Source organism: Siphateles boraxobius, unplaced genomic scaffold (genome assembly GCF_051911475.1).
Source record: "Siphateles boraxobius isolate OS27281-9 unplaced genomic scaffold, OSU_SipBor_1 102, whole genome shotgun sequence".
NCBI classification, from domain to species: Eukaryota; Metazoa; Chordata; class Actinopteri; order Cypriniformes; family Leuciscidae; genus Siphateles; species Siphateles boraxobius.
In genome coordinates this window covers 314,127-330,704 of record NW_027508703.1, presented here as the reverse complement: position 1 = coordinate 330,704, position 16,578 = coordinate 314,127, and the positions used below count along the sequence as shown (strand labels likewise).

The window sequence follows — 16,578 nt, the reverse complement described above, 5'->3', positions numbered from 1 at the left end:
ATAAGTCTATATAGAAAGCTCTAATTCAGTCAGTGTGGAGTTTTGGCGATCTTTAAGAAGTTGTTTTGCACTCGTTTTATTAAAAAAAAAAAAAAAAAAAGGAAAAAAAAAAAAAAAAAAAGTATGTTTGAAGAAAGTGCTTGAAACGTTTGCATACAACTAGAGCATTAACTCCGCTATTTGTAAGATGGCTGAGGAAGATGAACGTAGATGTATCGAGGATACAATGGAACAGGGAAGGTCACATAAGCTGACAGAGAAGGCATTAGAAGAGAAATTGCAGAGGTGCATTTCATTGAGAAGAAGAACATTAGCAACTCTTACAAGCAAAAGAAAAGAGTTAGAAACATTGATGAGTGATGTTCAAAATTTACAAAGGGTAAAAAATATGATGGAAAATGACTTTGCAACGTCAATAAATGAGTTTAAACGTCTCAACAAAGAAAGTTGCAAATCTTTTGACTGAAGATGAAAAAACAAGTGATCAAGAGAACTGGTTCGACCCTAAAATGGCAACAATTAGAGGATTTATGAAAACGACAAAAAATTGGATTGCAGCTGAGCATGAATCCATACTGCCAGTGGAAAAGGTGCTGCAAGAAGAAACTAATGTGGTTGATTATCTGCAAGAAACTGTTAAACCAAATGACAGCGTTTCACAGGTTGGGGTCAACGATGTCACATATTCCAGCCCACGTGGATCACAAGTAAGTCGCACCTCAGCTGTGTCACGAGTATCGTCAGCAAGAGCTAGACAGGAAGCGGAACATGCAGCCCTGCTCGAACGTGCTGCAATGCTAAAGAAAATGCAACAGCTTGAGTTTGAAGCAGCTAGAATCAAAGCTAAAAAGGAAGAGTTAGAGCTGGAAACTGCGTTAGCCGAGAGTAAAGCAAAAATAAGGGTGCTTAAAGAATATGAAAAATCTGAAGATGGTTTAAGTAGCTACGCGGCAGTGCAAAAGCCACGAGGTGGACACGTGAAGGAAAGAACTAGTATTATGCTTCCACAACAAGCTAATACGAACACTCATGTTCAATCACATACACGGCACTCCCGAATACAACAACAATCTCAACCGGTCTTCGATTATGTGCCTAATGCTCAGCCTAACAGAGGTGATGACATACTAGTGGTTATGCAAAAACAGAATGTAATAACTGAGCTACTTGTAAAACAACAGCAGCTATCTCATCTACCAACCAAGGACATTCCTGTGTTTAAGGGTGATGCGCTACAATACAAATCTTTCATGAGGGCGTTTGAGCACGCAATAGATCAGAAAACCAGCAATGATCAAGACAAGTTGTACTTCCTGGAACAATTTACGGCCGGTGAACCGCAAGAGCTTGTTCGCAGCTGTGCTCATATGACGCCTAACAAAGGCTACTGCGAAGCGAAGCGACAACTTCGTAAGCACTATGGGGATGAATTCCGGATTGCCAGCGCGTACATTGACAAAGCACTCAAATGGCCTCAAGTGAAGTCTGATGATGGGAAAGCATTGAGCGCTTATGCAATGTTTTTGATTGGATGTCGCAATACTATGGAAGACATCGAATTCTTAGAGGAGATGGACAACCCTACCAACTTACGGACAGTGGTGTCTAAGCTACCGTACAAACTGAAGGAACGTTGGCGTGCTGAAGCTTATGACATAAAAGAGCGAAGAGGCAGGAGAGCAAAGTTTGCTGATTTGGTGAGCTACATAGACCGTCAATCTAGAATAGCGATGGATCCCCTCTTTGGTAATATCTCAGACAGCCGTCCAATCTCAAGTGGAAAGATTGACCAAAAAGAAAAGCATCATGGAAAAAGAGAGGTTCGTGGAAGCAGTTTTGCAACAAATGTTTTCACCGAAAGCAAAGGGCCTCAAGAAACGCATGTTAAGCCAACAAATTCAATTAAAACTGTGAGTGCCTTTGAGAAGCCGTGTTTGTACTGCCAGCAATCACATACCCTCGCCTCATGCAGCAAAATCAAACACCAACCACATAAGGAGCGTGTGGATTTCTTAAAACTGAAAGGCTTGTGTTTTGGATGCTTAGTTCCGGGTCATCTTAGCAAATTCTGCAAAAGAAGAATTGAGTGTAAAGAATGTGCTTTAAAGCATCCAGACATTCTGCACATAATAAAAGAAGAAGGTTCTGTCTCACCGGAAAAGAAAGATGGTCGTCATGGAAGTGAAGTATCGTGTGCTCAAGTTTCTATTTTGCAAGAGTCCTGTAGCCTCACGGGGGCCGGAGAAGCGGAAAGTGTGCTGTCAATAGTATCAGTGAAGATCAAGTCGAAAAGGAGTGACAAGTGTGTTGAAACATACGCCTTTCTGGACCCGGGAAGCACAGCAACGTTCTGCACAGAAGACCTGCAAAGGAAACTAAACATCAAAGGGAAACCAACACGAATACTTCTTAGCACCATGGGTCAAGACAAACCTGGAGAACAGAAGCTCATGAACAGTTTTGTCATATCAGACCTGGAAGTGTGCGGGCTGGAAGACATCAAGTACATTGAGCTACTTAAGGTGTTCACTCATAGCAACATACCTGTTAACATCGAGAACATACCTAAACAGTCAGATATCCAGAAGTGGCCTTATCTCAATGAAGTACGCTTGCCAGAGATAGAAGCGGATGTAGGCCTGCTTATTGGAGCTAACTGCTCAAGAGCAATGGAACCATGGCATGTTATTAATGCTGAGGATGGAGGCCCTTATGCCGTGAAGACTGCCATTGGCTGGGTTGTGAATGGGCCCATAAGAAAGGAAATGGATGATGCAATGAATGAAATGCCTACATTTTCAGTAAACAGAATTTCTGTTATGGAGATTGAGAAGCTACTGGTTCAACAGTATAACACTGATTTTTCAGAGCGTAACTACGATGATCAAGAGGAGATGTCTCGTGAAGACAAACAGTTTATGCAGTCTGTGCAGAAAACGACACTGTTTGAGAATGGCCATTACAGTATTGGACTGCCATTCAGGAATGAGAAGCTACAAATGCCTAATAACCGTTGTGTGGCGGAACAGCGCATAGCCTGTTTGCTTAGAAAGTTCAAGAAGAATCCTGAATTCTTTGAAGAGTACAAGAGCTTTATGGAGACCATCATTGACAAAGGCTACGCTGTCCAAGTTCCAGTCCAACAGATGAACCGTGACGACAACAGGCTGTTTTACATACCACATCACGGGGTGTATCACCCGAAGAAAAAAAAGTTGCGGGTGGTCTTCGACTGCACAGCTTCGTTTCAGGATAGGTCTCTGAATAGTGAACTGCTCCAAGGACCCGACTTGACCAACACGTTAGTTGGTGTGCTTTTAAGATTTCGTGAGGAGCCAGTAGCTATAATGGCGGACATTGAGTCGATGTTTTATCAGGTCAAGGTGCCGGAGCGTGACGCAGACCTACTCCGTTTTCTATGGTGGCCCAACGGCAAGTTGAATGAGCCTATGGAGGAATTTCGAATGACGGTGCACCTCTTCGGAGCCACTTCTTCACCAAGTGTTGCCTCATATGCACTGAAAAGAACTGCTGAAGATCACAAGGATGATGCATCTCCAGAAGCTGTTCAGACAGTTCTGCGCAACTTTTATGTAGACGACTGTCTGAGGAGTGTAGCTAAAGAAGAAGAAGCGGTGACTTTGGCTAAAGATCTTCGTACCCTGTGTGCTAGCGGAGGCTTCAATTTAACAAAGTGGATGAGCAATAGCAGGAAGGTGTTAATGTCAATCCCTGAAGTACATAGAGCCAGCGAAGTGAAGGACCTGGATCTAAGACATGACGCTTTGCCAGTCGAGAGGACTCTCGGTGTACAGTGGGACACAGAAACTGATACTTTCACCTACAGTATGAAGCTGCAAGACAAGCCGATGACCAGAAGAGGCATTTTATCAGTCGTGAATTCCATCTACGACCCCCTTGGCTTTCTTGCTCCGGTCATCTTACCCGCTAAACTCTTGCTAAAAGATCTTTGTAAAGAACAATACGGATGGGACGAGAACATTGTCGGAAAACACGCTGAAGATTGGAAAAGATGGATTGAAGATGTCAGTCATCTTTCTACGTTTCATGTGAGCAGGTGTTTGAAGCCTACAGATTTTGGATGCACTGCCGCAGCACAGTTACATCATTTTTCAGACGCTTCTGAGTCCGCATACGGCACTGTGTCTTATCTGCTGCTAGAGAATAGTCAAGGGGAGAAGCATTGTGCATTCCTTATGGGGAAGTCAAGAGTGGCCCCACTCAAACTGGTCACCATTCCCAGACTCGAGTTGACCGCAGCAGTTGTCGCTGTTAAAATAGACAAGATGTTACATCAAGAGCTTCAAGTTCCACTGCAACAATCTATTTTCTGGACAGACAGTACAACAGTGCTCAGATACATTGACAGTGAAACTGCTCGTTTCAAAACCTTTGTTGCGAACAGAATCTCGTTGATCCGAGAAGCAACCAAGCCATCGCAATGGAAATACATCAGAACAACGGAAAATCCTGCAGATCAAGCCAGCAGGGGCCTGAAAGCTAAGAGTTTGGTGCCAGGAGGAACCTGGATCAATGGGCAATAATGTATTGTTTGAAATGCATAATTTAGTAATGTTTAGATCTGATAACATTTCAATATTTCAGCTTCCAGTCAGATAGCGCTACGTCATAGCGTAAGCGATTGGATGTAGTTAGTTTCAGTTTGAAGTTAGAGACGTTGGAAGCAACACAGTTTTTTGACCGTGCGTACCATGTCTATGTATAATTTTATGTTTTGTAAGTAAACTTTTAAAAGGAAGACTTGTTTTGCTCGTGTTTCAAATACTGGTTGTATTTAGACTGACTTCAAAAGGTGGTACAGAAGAATCAGAAGAAACTACCATTACAGGCGTAGCACATCTGCATAAAGAAATAATTATTGAGTTTGACAAATATGTTTAAAATGATCTACACTCATGATTCTCCAGTCATTTCAGGGGCCTAGAAATATCTTCATTGGATTCTCCGGTCAAACCCTAGAGTCATCAGTTATCAGCCTGACAAACATAAACAAAAATATTTTTATATACACGGAATATGTAAAATTAATCACTAAATGGTTCAATAACATTATTCTGAAAATAAAATCTTTGAAGAGAGTTTATGAGTTTGTTCTCAGCACAAGCTGTTGTAAATACCGTCGGTGTATGAGTGTGTTTATGAATGGGTGAATGTGAGGCAAATATGTAAAGCGCTTTGGTGGCCATTCGGTCTGTGAAAGCGCTATATAAATGCAGTCCATTTACCATTTACCATTTTTAAATCCTGCCCACTTCTTTGCATTGTCAGCACATGCTTCAGTGCTCTGAGAGTGTTTATAGTGCTGTGAGTTTAACACTTCATGACTGAGAGCAGAACACACACACTCTTCATCATCACACAAGACTAAACTACAACAATGAACACAATCAACATCTTCATCTGGAGCATTGCACTGTTTATTCAAGGTTTGTGTAATACAGTTTTTAAAATAATTATTAATTCTCTTAAAATGTGAAATGTATATTTGTATCATATTTTTATCATATACTGTATATCATCATATATCATTTTCATTTTTTTTGTGTTTTCTTTCAGAGTGTAGAGGACAGTATACTGCAACTCAGAGTCCATCAATATCAGCAGTTCAACCAGGAGAAGAAGTCAGAATAAACTGTAAAACCAGTAGTGAAGTGTATTATGGTGATCGTTTAGCCTGGTACTCACAGAAACCTGGAGAAGCTCCTAAACTCCTCATATATAGAGCAACAACCCGTAATACTGGAACTCCATCTAGATTCAGTGGCAGTGGATCTTACAGTGATTTTACTCTGACCATCAGTGGAGTCCAGACTGAAGATACAGGAGATTATTACTGTCAGAGTAGAAACAGTGGTGCGTTCACACAGTGATAAAGAGTGGTACAAAAACCTCTGTCAGTCAGACGTCACAGTGACTGCATTGATACAGCTGAGAGAAACTGCAGCTGCTGATGGAGGATCACAAACTACACAATATCAAACCTTTCACACACTTTATTTAATATGATATGAATTAATTATTATGATGTAAGTAAACATGTAACATACAATCTAATATCCCTTACTAAACTGGACTAAAATGTGTAGAAAATGTGGTAACACTTTAGAATACTGTTTCTTACTGCATAACTAATAAGGAATTACTAAAGAACTAATGGGCAATTCTTCCTGAACTACTTCTTCACTACTGTTAAAGTAGGAAGAAAGGAAGATGTTAACTAATCAGTATGTAATATAATTGTATGATTGTGTTAAGTATCAGTTAGTTAATCAATAACTAATGAATTCTGTCATATCTCCTGAAGAACTACTATTAAGTATCTACTAATTAAGGTTCAGGAAAAATAACTAAGATTTAACTAATGAACAGTTATACAAAACTATATTGAGTTGTGCCCTTCCTTATTTACTAATGTTCTTACAGTTTTTCTTGGTTGCCTCAACACATTTCTTGAAACTATGTCTCGTATTCTCAAAACTGTAAACACAAATCCATAACGTCTCACCCAATTACCAAACATCATATTTTCAAGTCAAAATGAAGCTCTACACTCAAAACCATTCACTCTTGCTGAAAAGCCAAACTTTGCCATGAGACATCACACACAAGCCCTCACAAGCACACAAAACAACATAGTCTAACACACTGGTGCAATACATTCAAAACAACATCTCCAAAACTGGTAAGGTGAAAAGGTGAAAAGTTTTTTTTTCCTTTTCACCCCCAATCTGCTGTATTTGTTCAATATTTGAATGCTATTTTGCAAAGAAAGTGGTTTGGTCTTTTCTGACATACTGAATGTACATTTTTGTTGCTACTTGACCAATGTGAAATTACATCCTTTATGAAGAATATTTTTCTTTTATTGTATTTTTGGACAATTTCCACAAACACAGTTGATAGACAAAGTTGATCACAGCCTATGCCAGCCTAAATGAGTACATTTGTTCTGTTTACATTTACAACTCACATCTGACTTCTACTTGTCTAGGCACATCACAGGTACTGGCTAAAAAAAAGCTGTTAAAGCTTCCCGAATGTGATTTGGACCCAGTACATTGTGGTTGTCCATAACATCAGTAGTGTCAGAAGTGTTGCCACAGTGGGTGTGCCACTCATTTTCAAACATATCTCCTTGTATCTCACAAATGTTGTGAAGTACACAGCAAGCAGTCACAATGTTTGCAACGTTCTCCAGATGTACATCAAGTCGCTTTCTAGTGCACCTCCACCTTCCCTTGAGCCTGCCAAACGCACACTCGACAGATACTCGTGCCTTGCTGAGCCTCTGGTTGAAGTACTTCTGTGCCCTTGTTAGGTTCCCATTGTCATGGTAAGGCTTAAGGAGCCAACTCAACATTGGGTAAGCAGGATCAACAAGTACTTTACTCAACAAGTAAAGTCATAACATAATGATAGATTTGCAAATCATTAGCTAATGATTAATTAAAGCAGACAACTGGAAGTTGAAGTGCATAGCTTTGACTAATTGTGGTAATTAACACATTAATTTACACTATTAGTTAATAAAATATGTTATTAAGGAATTAATACATGATGACATGTTTAATTAATAGCAATTCATTTATTACTTAATCTATTAATCATATAGACTCTTTATTAGTTGCTGATGCAGTAATAATTAATTAACGGTTTAGTTCTTCATGAGTCATACATTAACTCATGATTATCTGTGTATTAGTTAAGTATGAATTAATGCATATTAGTGCACCCGTATTGTAAAGTGTTACCGAGCCTCTCCGCAATCGCGGTGACAGTATTGTGGTGGAGACTTTGTCTAATGCCACTGGGTATGTTAGACGAGGTCGAAGTATCCATAGGACAGTTAGGGGGCAACGTGAATGCAGGGTGGGGAGTCGCAATGACAATGACAGTAGTCCGAGCTTTGCACACTCGGCGCGCGCGCGAGACAGATCTGGCCACGCTGCTAATATCATCTCACGCATGCTCTGTGCCTTGCCATGGCGAATGAGCTTTTGAACTAAATAGGTCTTGTCTACTTGTGTTTGTATGTCATATGAATAATATATATGTGCCCCATACATGGAATCAGAGTGCCTATTGATTAGAGAGACATTGTTGGGGAAACACTGATCTAGAGTTTCATGACTGAACTCCATATATACACTGTAAACAAATTGCTGTAGTTATGCAGCTGTTTGCCAGTAACTTACTGTAGATTTAAATTGATGTATATTTACTGGCAACAGTTTGTTCAAAGTTAAATGACCATTAAACATTAACAAGTCTTTGTCTTTACAGAATAAAAAAAATAACAATCTAATGCAAAGCATTCTGGGAACCAGAAATTTTCATCAACCTTTTTCTGTTTTTTTTTTCCTTCAGATTTTGGTTCCCAGAATGCTTTGCATGAGGCTGTTATTTTAGTTTTATTCTGTAAAGATAAAGACTTGTTAATGTTTAAAGTTCATTTAACTTTGAACAAACTGTTGCCAGTAAATAACATCAATTTAAATCTACAGTAAGATACTGGCAAGCAGTTGCCAGTAATACTGTAATTTCTACAGATTTTTTTTACAGTGTATATATTTTTACCTGTGTGTATTTGTGTGTAAATGTGTATGTCAGTATATGTAATGTTACTGTGCTTCGGCCATGTAAAGACGTTCTTTAACCCTGTCAGTAAAGCTCTTTGACTCTGATGAGTCTGAGGTGAGTCTGTATCTCGTCCTGATCTCTCTTCGGTCTCGTCGTGAGCTCACAGTCTACAGCAGCTTTTGCATTCAGAGGGTGTTTTATATGATCAGCACATGCTTCACTCTGCATGTGTTTATAGCTCTATGAACTGAACATGACATGATCAAGAGCTCTTCTTCATCAACCAACAAACATGACTTTCAGCATCATCTTCCTCTTGACTCTGCCAGTGTTTAGTCCAGCTTTGAAGAATCATTTATGATTGTATTTTCAAACACTAATAACACTATATCATTACAATCAACATCAATCTTGTGTTTATGAAGAGAATGAGTCAGTGTTTTAATATGATCATCATGTTTTAGGTGTAATATATGATCCCTGTCAATCAAACTGAACAGACTGCATTCAGTCACTTAAATTATCTTGATTATATTTTTATTTTTAAAATACCATCAGCTTCTTTTGCAGAAGTGAAACTGTTGTGTTCCAGTCCAGATCATGTAACCAATCAAAGAGTGAGACTGAAAAGCCCATTTGCATTGTCAGGGTGGAGTGATTGTGATCTCTCAGAATAGAGCAGCTCTGTCTCCAGAGACCATGTTCAAACCCCAAGAGCTTTATTTGACATTTACTGCTACATCAACCTTCTGAAAAGCACCTGCATCTTCATCTGTTAGTTGAATGATGTTGTCAGACACAAAGTGAACTTGTTGAGAAGCTTTATTGAATGTTGCAGCAAACACAGCAGATTGAAAGATCACACGCACACACACACGCACACACACACACACACACACACACACACACACACACACACACACACACACACACACACACACACACACACACACACACACACACACTGTTTCAGTATTGAGTTGTAAATCACTACAGCTGCAGCACTAGACTCATGTGAATCCTGCCTGACACAGGACACTCAGATACGGCTCATCTTCAGGAGAGAAACATCAGCACTCAGAGCTCTTGTGGAACGAGACCTCATGAGGAGCTCCATCATGTGTTACTCTGCAGACGTACAGCTCTCCCTCTTCCCAGCGTGCTTTGCTGAGGGTCAGGACGCTACTGCGGCTGTAGCGGCCGTCCTGCTGGCTCTCTGCGCTGGTCAGAACCCCCTCGGTGACCTCTGACCCGTCCAGTGTCCAGCTCACCAGCGCCCCCTGTGGAGAGTAAGAGCTGAGCAGGCAGAGCAGTGCGGCTGATTCTCCAGAGATCTGCAGAGAAGAGGGCGGCAGCAGAGACACTGAGGGCTTCACTGTGGGACCAGCTGCAGGAGACAAACACAACACATTCACAAACACACACACAACACACTGCACTGCACATTCACAGCATTTCAACAGGACTGAAGCAGCAGACATGAGGAATGCAGGAAAAATCACCAGCATCTGATCCTTCATGTCCTTCAGCTTCACTACAGTGAATATATATATATATATACAATATACAAATTACACAATCACTATATGCATTTATATCAAACCCCATTAATCAGACTAAACGTTGTAACTTTTTTTTAAATTCTAACAGTTTTTATATCCCGCAATAAAGTGATTTTATTTACTTAAGTGAGATATTTCAAACGCAATTAAAACACAATTGAATCACACATATATTGTGTTTGTATTATAAAGCACTGAATTATAAGCACAACATGAGCAAAAGAGATTCAGTATCATTGACTGAACTACAGAAAGTAGCAACATTTACATTCTGATGTCAAATCTCTTTTTTACATGTATGATTTCTACAATAAAAGATGAACTAAATATGAACTCAGTGTAGAAATAAATGAAGGAAAAACAAACCTGTAATAAACTGAATAAACTCATAGTGAGACGCATTATGGAAATATGTTTAGACCTTTCTTTTTTTTTTGAGAAATAATGCAGTTCTTCTGAATGTATAAACATGACAATATCATTGTTTTAGATTAAATAATTCTACAACAATATTTGTAAAACCTTTCCTAAAGGATTTATATATATTGCATTATAAAAGTATTTTTAATGCATTAATTTAAGCCTTGTTAAACACATTATAATGCATGTATGATCTCATCAATAATTGTAGCCGCAGTTTTAATGTCACGTAGAGGCTGAGGCGGTCGGATCCATTCGCAGATATTTATTAAAGGAACACAAAAGATCGAGTCCAAGCACGGAGAAACAAGAGGTACAAACTAAGACAGAGTTTGGGTAAAACAATACTTCACAAATGGGCACAGAACAGAACAGTCCAGATAAAGGGTTGCTGAGGGTACACAGGTGAAACTGATGAAACCATAATCAAACATAATGAGTCCATGGTGGAACATAACGCAGGAAGAGAGTGCCCTCCAGTGGCTCATGCGGGCACTCCAGCCGCTGATTGTCACATAACCCCCCCTCTAAGGAGCGGCTTCCAGACGCTCCTAAGAGCTCTGGGGGGAGGTCAACGGGGGATGGGATGGAGGGCCAGGTCCGTGGAGAGGCAGGGGACCTGGAGACAGGAGCAAGACCCGAGACCACGGAGAAGCAAGCTTCGCAGGCAGCCAAGGCGGGGCAAGCTTGGCAGGGAACCAGGCCGGAGCACAACAGACAGGAGAACAGGGCGGAGCACACTGAACACGGGAACGGAGTAGATCACACCTAACTGGGCTAGCCGGAACCAGTAATCCAGGAAGCTCAGACGTAGGCAGTAGAGCAAAGGTCCATGTAGATGCCGCCCCCATGGCCCTCTCAGGGTACCTACTAGCAAAGGTCCATGTAGACGCAGCTCCCAGGGCCCTCACAGGGTACCTCCTGCCCCCCCCCAAAAAATACTTGGGGAAATCCACGGGAGGAAGGTGCTTGAAGGGCGCCGGCAGGGCAAAGCGCAGAGGCGGGGCCGGCAGGGCGAGGCGCAGAGGCGGGGCCGGCAGGGCGAGGCGCAGAGGCGGGACCGGCAGGGCGAGGCGCAGAGGCGGGACCGGCAGGGCGAGGCGCAGAGGCGGGACCGGCAGGGCGAGGCGCAGAGGCGGGGCCGGAAGGGCGAGGCGCAGAGGCGGGGCCGGAAGGGCGAGGCGCAGAGGCGGGGCCGGAAGGGCGAGGCGCAGAGGCGGGGCCGGCAGGGCGAGGAGTCTGGGAACGCCCACCGGAGCCTGGCGAGCCAAACGAGTCCTCCCTCTCTTCCTTCTGCGACGGCGCTTCACAGGGCTAGATTCACTACTGGACGTACTTGACACAGTACTTGACTCGGGACTTGACTCACTTGACTCGGGACTTGACTCACTTGACTCGGGACTTGACTCACTTGACTCGGGACTTGACTCACTTGACTCGGGACTTGACTCACTTGACTCGGGACTTGACTCACTTGACTCGGGACTTGACTCACTTGACTCGGGACTTGACTCACTTGACTCGGGACTTGACTCACTTGACTCGGGACTTGACTCACTTGACTCGGGACTTGACTCACTTGACTCGGGACTTGACTCACTTGACTCGGGACTTGACTCACTTGACTCGGGACTTGACTCACTTGACTCGGGACTTGACTCACTTGACTCACTTGACTCACTTGACTCACTTGACTCACTTGACTCGGGACTTGACTCACTTGACTCGGGACTTGACTCACTTGACTCGGGACTTGACTCACTTGACTCGGGACTTGACTCACTTGACTCGGTGGCACTTGACTCGGCAGTTGACTCACTTGACTCGGTAGACTCGGTGGCACTTGACTCACTTGGCTCGGCGGCACTTGACTCACTTGGCTCGGCGGCACTTGACTCACTTGGCTCGGCGGCACTTGACTCACTTGGCTCGGCGGCACTTGACTCACTTGGCTCGGCGGCACCTGGCTCGGTGGCACTTGACTCGGCGGCACTTGACTCGGCGGCACTTGACTCACTTGACTCGGCAGCACTTGACTCACTTGGCTCGGCCGGCGGAACCTCCGCGGTCTCCGGATTGGCAAATCCAACAGGACCAGTGCGGAATACGGGCTCGAGTGGGCATACGTGAGTCGCGGGTTTGGTAAGACTGCAGTGAGGAGCTGGCTCGGCCGGATAGGACGGGAACGTGGCTATGGAACAGTCCACGAAGCAAGCCTCAGCAATGTACCGGTCCAGAGTCCAATCGGTAATGTTGCTCGGCATCCATCGAGCAATCCGGTAATCCAGCCCGTTCCGAAACAGGCCTATGAGCTGGATTTCATCGAGCGTTCCGAGATGGCAAATGGAGAGGAAGTCCTTAGCATAGCTTTGGACGGACTGGTTCATTTGAAACATTACCGAGAGATATTCTCTCAGGGCCCGGTTGCTGACGACTATGGGAGAGACTGCTGGAGCAACTGCTGGTTCCATTTTGCGGTGAGTTGTTCTGTAATCTGCTGGATCCTGATGTGGTGAAGTATTCTGTCACGTAGAGGCTGAGGCGGTCGGATCCATTCGCAGATATTTATTAAAGGAACACAAAAGATCGAGTCCAAGCACGGAGAAACAAGAGGTACAAACTAAGACAGAGTTTGGGTAAAACAATACTTCACAAATGGGCACAGAACAGAACAGTCCAGATAAAGGGTTGCTGAGGGTACACAGGTGAAACTGATGAAACCATAATCAAACATAATGAGTCCATGGTGGAACATAACGCAGGAAGAGAGTGCCCTCCAGTGGCTCATGCGGGCACTCCAGCCGCTGATTGTCACATTTAACACATTATAATATTATATATTCATTGTTACACCTTCAAAAATGTATAATAGACTAAAACACACGATAAACAACTAATTTCGGACGAAACAAGGAATTTGATAATATTACAATTTAAAGTTTGGTTACAGTTAAAATATAAAAAGCATTAAATTCTGCATCATTGATACCTTTATAATGCATTATACATAAAGGCTTCAAGTAAAGTTTGCCACAATATCTAATAATCATTTTTATTATAAAATGTTGTTCTTGTTTCAATTGTGAAACACTTTCTGAAATCTAAATTGTATTTATTTTTTAAATAGGTAATTAAAAAGACTTACATTTGATCACCAGTTTAGTTCCTCCACCGAATGTGTACCACAGTGATACAATCTAATGAAACACTCGTACAAAAACCTCTATTCCACTCGAGTGAACACACACTCCAGCAGAGAGAGAGAAACAACACTTCAACACACTGATATTAGAAGATCCTCAGCTCTTCTCAACACTCACTCATTCAGATTTGACTAAATGCTTTCTGATATAAAACTGTTTAAAGAAATATATGTGATGAGCTGTGACCTCTGAGGTGACCTTTGACCTCTTTGATCATGGATGATGTTGTGGAGTTTCTCATAATGATGCTTCTGTTCTTCATATGCAGATCAATCATCATGATTGACAGAAAAACCTGCAGCTTCACACTTCAATCTTCAGTGAGAATCTGTTCAAATAATGACTTTATTGAATATTAGAGCCAAAGTCAATAGAAAGTGTGACAATGAAGATATAAAAGGTGTTTTGCATGTTCTACACAGTCAAGCATGTTTTCATATTCAAGATCTGTTATAAAAGTATCTGGACTGGTTATGAATCTCCACACAAGATCATGAAACGTGAACAAGCTCTAATATGTGTCCATCTTTAACAGCCTGTTTCTTCTCCATCTGATGATTTCAGACACACATGAGGCTTCATGATAGATGGAGTGACACCATGAACTCTGATTAGAGATTCACAATCAGTCCTGATACTTTCTGAACACACTCATGATTCATGATCTTACTTTAGTGATGGCGCTTCATCTAGTGGAAGTGTAGCAGTGATGATGGTCACATGACTGAATATGGACACAGAGATGGACGTTCATCTGCACATCCTCAGTGTCTCAGGAGTCACAATAAACATACTAAATAAAGTCATGATTGTGTAACTCTAGTGTATATGAGTTTGTTCTCAGCACAAGCTGTTGTAAATCCTGCCCACTTCTTTGCATTGTCAGCACATGCTTCAGTGCTCTGAGAGTGTTTATAGTGCTGTGAGTTTAACACTTCATGACTGAGAGCAGAACACACACACTCTCCATCATCACACAAGACTAAACTACAACAATGAACACAATCAACATCTTCATCTGGACTCTCACACTGTTTGCTCAAGGTTTGTGAAATACATGTTTTAATAATGATTTTTTTTTTTTAAATGTGAAATGTTTATCATATACTGGATATCATCATAAATCATTTTCATTTTTGTTTGTGTTTTCTTTCAGAGTGTAGAGGACAGATCACTGTAACTCAGAGTCCATCAATACCAGCAGTTCAACCAGGAGAAGAAGTCAGAATAAACTGTAAAACCAGCAGTGATGTGTATGGTGGTAGTTACTTACACTGGTACTCACAGAAACCTGGAGAAGCTCCTAAACTCCTCATATATACAGCAACAAGCCGTTATACTGGAACTCCATCTAGATTCAGTGGCAGTGGATCTTACAGTGATTTTACTCTGACCATCAGTGGAGTCCAGACTGAAGATACAGGAGATTATTACTGTCAGAGTTATCACTATCCAAACAGTAAACATGTGTTCACACAGTGATAAAGAGTGGTACAAAAACCTCTGTCAGTCAGACGTCACAGTGACTGCACTGATACAGCTGAGAGAAACTGCAGCTGCTGATGGAGGATCACAAACTACACAACATCAATGTTTAGCAAACTTTATAAAGACTTTAAAGGTAAATATAATATAAGATCTTTTTCCTAAAATACATTAACCCAGTTAATTGTTCATTGACTATTACTGACATTCATGTGTGTATCTCTCTCAAATGCAGGACCGACATGCAGATATTAGACAGATCTTTCATATGAATTACAATTTACAATAATATAGCATGAATATTGATCAACGTTAACATATGCATAAGGTAAATAAATGTTCAAATACATAACCAACAAATCAATAATTAAACTACTAATCGACAAAAGGTGCAAAAACTCTATTACATGATACATTTCAGCACATTACAGAGAAAATTGTGAGGTCATTCACATTTATTTGTGCAAAAACTGACATTTGAAAACTGCACACGCCTAGAGCTCTTTGTCTCAAGTCATGAATGACAGAATCAAAAGCCAAGTTTTGAGACACATGATGACGGACGCTGATCTCTGCAGGCCCACTTACACTCTCTCGGGTCATGGTAGACCTCATGTGTGTTTATATCAGCTTGATCTTTGAAAAGCTCGTCTCCGCAGCTGCTACAGTCACTGATACTCTCAGTGCACACACACGTTTGGACAGATTTCTTGCAGTCGCTTTTCATGATAAAATTCAGGAATCTCCATGGTGGTCATGTTGGATGATGGTAGGTCAGGGAAACTTCTCATTTCAAGGGCGAGTTGTTTTCCATCTATGTCTGACTGTCCACCATTACTTAAAGTGCCGCTTAGTGTTTCACACACTGCTGCATCAGTTCTTCATTTTTCATCTTAGGGAAGTTGACAAGAACAGCAAACTTCTCCTTGACCTCTGCCAAGGTCTTGATCCTCTCTTCCAGTGACACAATGGCCACATCCACCACACCCCGTGTGAGCTGCAGCGTAATCAGCTGATTATCATTGCCACTGGAATCCTGGGTCCAACCTGTGCAAGTTAAACAAGTGTTGTGTTTTGCTTATTTAAAACATAGAGGTTAACCATAAGCTTGATCTGTACCTGTTTTAAGTGTTAAAGGAACACTTTGACTTTTTGTGACTTTAGCTTATTCAACGTATCCCCCAGAGTTAGATAAGTCCATACATACCTTTTTCATCTCCGTGTGTGCTGTAACTCTGTTTGATGCACCCACCGCTAGCCTAGCTTACAGCTAGCATACTAATCCC

The 16,578-nt window shown here is 41.7% G+C and overlaps 2 long non-coding RNA genes and 1 gene segment (V, D, J or C); 2 read left to right on the top strand and 1 right to left on the bottom strand.

The window, feature by feature from the left end:
- Positions 1–16,277, top strand: part of LOC143752630 (uncharacterized) — a 29,926-nt gene extending 13,649 nt beyond the window's left edge. The window contains exons 3-4 of one of the 2 annotated variants that reach the window (XR_013207398.1): positions 15,073–15,428; positions 16,190–16,277. This is a non-coding gene — a long non-coding RNA (uncharacterized LOC143752630). Of the gene's footprint in view, positions 1–15,072; positions 15,522–16,189 lie in introns of those variants that run through there. The other variant, XR_013207397.1, reaches the window with a different exon arrangement.
- LOC143752587 (immunoglobulin kappa variable 3-15-like) overlaps positions 5,291–16,578 on the top strand; it is a 251,047-nt gene continuing 239,759 nt past the window's right edge. Inside the window, 2 exon segments of the V gene segment in view lie at positions 5,291–5,468; positions 5,599–6,080. Of these exon segments, the coding sequence occupies positions 5,420–5,468; positions 5,599–5,912 (363 nt within the window).
- Positions 9,427–14,750, bottom strand: LOC143752619 (uncharacterized). Its single transcript, XR_013207395.1, has 3 exons — positions 14,478–14,750; positions 13,750–14,135; positions 9,427–10,009 (listed from the first exon to the last, which is right to left on the bottom strand). It is a non-coding gene; the product is annotated as an uncharacterized LOC143752619 (long non-coding RNA).